The sequence below is a fragment of the Triticum dicoccoides genome, unplaced genomic scaffold (assembly GCF_002162155.2).
Source record: "Triticum dicoccoides isolate Atlit2015 ecotype Zavitan unplaced genomic scaffold, WEW_v2.0 scaffold59215, whole genome shotgun sequence".
Classification (NCBI taxonomy): Eukaryota; Viridiplantae; Streptophyta; class Magnoliopsida; order Poales; family Poaceae; genus Triticum; species Triticum dicoccoides.
Window position 1 is genome coordinate 1 of NW_021284530.1, and position 2,367 is coordinate 2,367.

Here is a 2,367-nt window from a genome sequence, read left to right on the forward strand (position 1 = left end):
ACAAAGGATATGCATAATTAAATTGGCTGAGCACAGGAAGCATGGTAGAGATCAGGCACAAATGACAGTGTAAAAATGGTACATAATAGTAAATATGAAACGAGGGAATCACTGCCTTCATCTCATTAAACGATAAAAGGCATGTTCGATAGAGCCTAGTTTAACCTAGATGGTAGCAGTGCATAAACAAACGGGCAGATCCTAATCATCCTATGTATAGAATTAGAAGATATTTCCACGGATAATGCAGCTGGTGATATCCTGGGGTAAAGGATATTCATCATTACATTCTTCTTTGCAGCGCCCTTGCGAGACGACCGCTCCTGTATTCAACTACATCTGGGAGATCTCCAAAAGGGAGGTTCATCGCAGCCGCATTTCGCATTTGTTCAGAAAAGTAGTACATATATCTGGTAGACAGATGCCAACCTCTGCTAAGCTTCTTGCCTTTGACTTCTGATTCTTTGATCCGATTTTCAAGGAAGGCGATACGATTTTCCTGGCGCTTTGTTTTTGCATAGTTTATGTCTCTGACAACCGTGTTGGTCATAGTCTCTATGTATCTGACTGCTTTGATAGCAGCGCTATCTTCGGCAGTGACCTCGTCCATGCAATACTCTCCAGGCACGGACACGTCAACAATTGAGCCTCCAGGATCCAGACCAGAAGTGTTGAAGTTAACGGTAACGCGAACTTTACTATCCTCATGGACAGCATACTCATACTGGGGTGGGCCTAGGCCAAGGTTTGCAAGGAGCATCTCAAGTATCACCTTGTGTGGAATTTTGAACACCCTTGTGGCATCCTGCAGTACGACAGGATGTGAATTATCAACGGACGAATAGCAGAACACTATTATATGTATAGGAATGATTTTAAGAATATCAAGGCGAGCAATAAATGGTTTGATTTACTCAATCAAGAAAACTATATAGCACTTAATCAGCCAAGAAGGCAAGGACAGAGCAGGTGCACCGAACTGTGTGTAACCTTTCAATGGTAGCATACCTAACTATAATCTAACAGTTCTGAACCATCAAAATTGATGGATGTTTGTTTAATCAAACTGCCTATCCACACAAATCCAATTTCTTATTTCAGTTTCTTTTTCGTTTAACCCAACCTGTGTCCAGGGTACATATCGTCGTCTATATATCTATCAAAGAGAAAGCGTCTTGCCCCTACCATGGAAACTAAACAAAGGAAAGAGCATGGCCGGACCAACCTGGGCAAGTGCACGCAGATTATTGTTGGTGGAGGAAGCCGAGCTCGAAGAGCCGTGATCCTGGGGCCAGACATAGAAACCTGAAAGCGCAATTGGTGGATCTTAAAGATGAAGAAGACGAAAGCATCAAGCGAACGGGAAAAGGAAGCAAGGTCATCTGGCGATCGAAGTGCGGTTGTACCTTCACAGAGAAGCCGAGGCAGTAAGGGGGAGGTGCAGGCGCAGACGAGAGGCTCGATGGCAGGCGGCGGCGGCGCGGCAAGAGGCTAGGGCAAAACGCAGTCGAGAAGGGGAACGAAATGACCCAGGTGTGACCTAGTTTGGATAAAGCAGAGGAGGAAATACAATGAGCCTCTGCCTACGGGTCGGGCGAACGGAAGCCCAAAAGAATTTAGATGGGCCGCACACTGCGTCAGGCGTCTCTGCATGTTAAATCAGCCGATGCCGTGCGGCCAAATACCTATTGGGCCGGGCCACGAACGAGGCGGAATGCTTCAGTTTCTTTATTTAGTTTTCTATTACTTTTGCTCTTGGTTTTTTTTTTGATTTTACGTATCTTCTTTCTAAGGAGTAATTCGTAATTAGAAAGGATAAAAAATTAACAAAAGTAGAAAATGTAAAAGAAGTGTTCATTATGCCAAGAGAGCGCACATGTTTCGAATTATATAAATGTTTTATTTAATTTAACGAACAAATTTATATGAGGATTTTTTAACAACGAGGAACAACTTTTAATATTTGATGAATAAAATTTGAGAGCGATGAACATTTTTTCAACTCGCTGGACAAGATTTGGATTCTAGATTTGGTTTGATACTGAATTCATGTGTAACCGAAGTAAAAATGTTTTTTGTGAGCATCACCCCTCCATGGGAGAACCAATAGCACCTACCAGTATAACAGAAACCAAGGCTGGAGGCATGGGCTAAACTGTTATACCCTCATGAAAATCCACTTGCAATGAAGAATGCAACAGCAAAACAAACAAAAAGGCATGGTATAAATTGCTTATAACCGACCACATCAGTCGTAGACAGTATAGCGTTCGCATCACAAGCCTAGAATTTAGATGAGCATTAACATAGCATGAGGACAAGTAGACGTACATTTAGGAAAATAAATTGATCAGCCAGCCAATTGGA

At 42.5% G+C, this 2,367-nt stretch overlaps 1 protein-coding gene across 1 annotated transcript; it reads right to left on the reverse strand.

Annotated features, from left to right (window-relative positions):
- Window positions 1–74: 74 nt before the first annotated feature.
- Window positions 75–2,147, reverse strand: LOC119347115. Its single transcript, XM_037616068.1, has 4 exons — window positions 2,118–2,147; window positions 1,407–1,491; window positions 1,226–1,305; window positions 75–805 (listed from the first exon to the last, which is right to left on the reverse strand). Exons 1-4 carry the CDS (start codon window positions 2,145–2,147, stop codon window positions 284–286), a joined length of 717 nt encoding a protein of 238 aa, XP_037471965.1. The 3' UTR covers window positions 75–283.
- Window positions 2,148–2,367: the final 220 nt, after the last annotated feature.

What these genes read in the sequence shown, in the direction of transcription:
- LOC119347115 (XM_037616068.1), bottom strand. Translation starts at nt 2,147, where the DNA reads ATGCCTCCAGCCTTGGTTTCTGTTATACTG. An exon ending in CCTTGGTTTCTGTTATACTG is followed by an intron (nt 1,492 to 2,117) that starts GTAGGTGCTATT and finishes GTTTTGCCCTAG; the next exon opens with CCTCTTGCCGCGCCGCCGCC. An exon ending in GCCTCGGCTTCTCTGTGAAG is followed by an intron (nt 1,306 to 1,406) that starts GTACAACCGCAC and finishes TTGCGCTTTCAG; the next exon opens with GTTTCTATGTCTGGCCCCAG.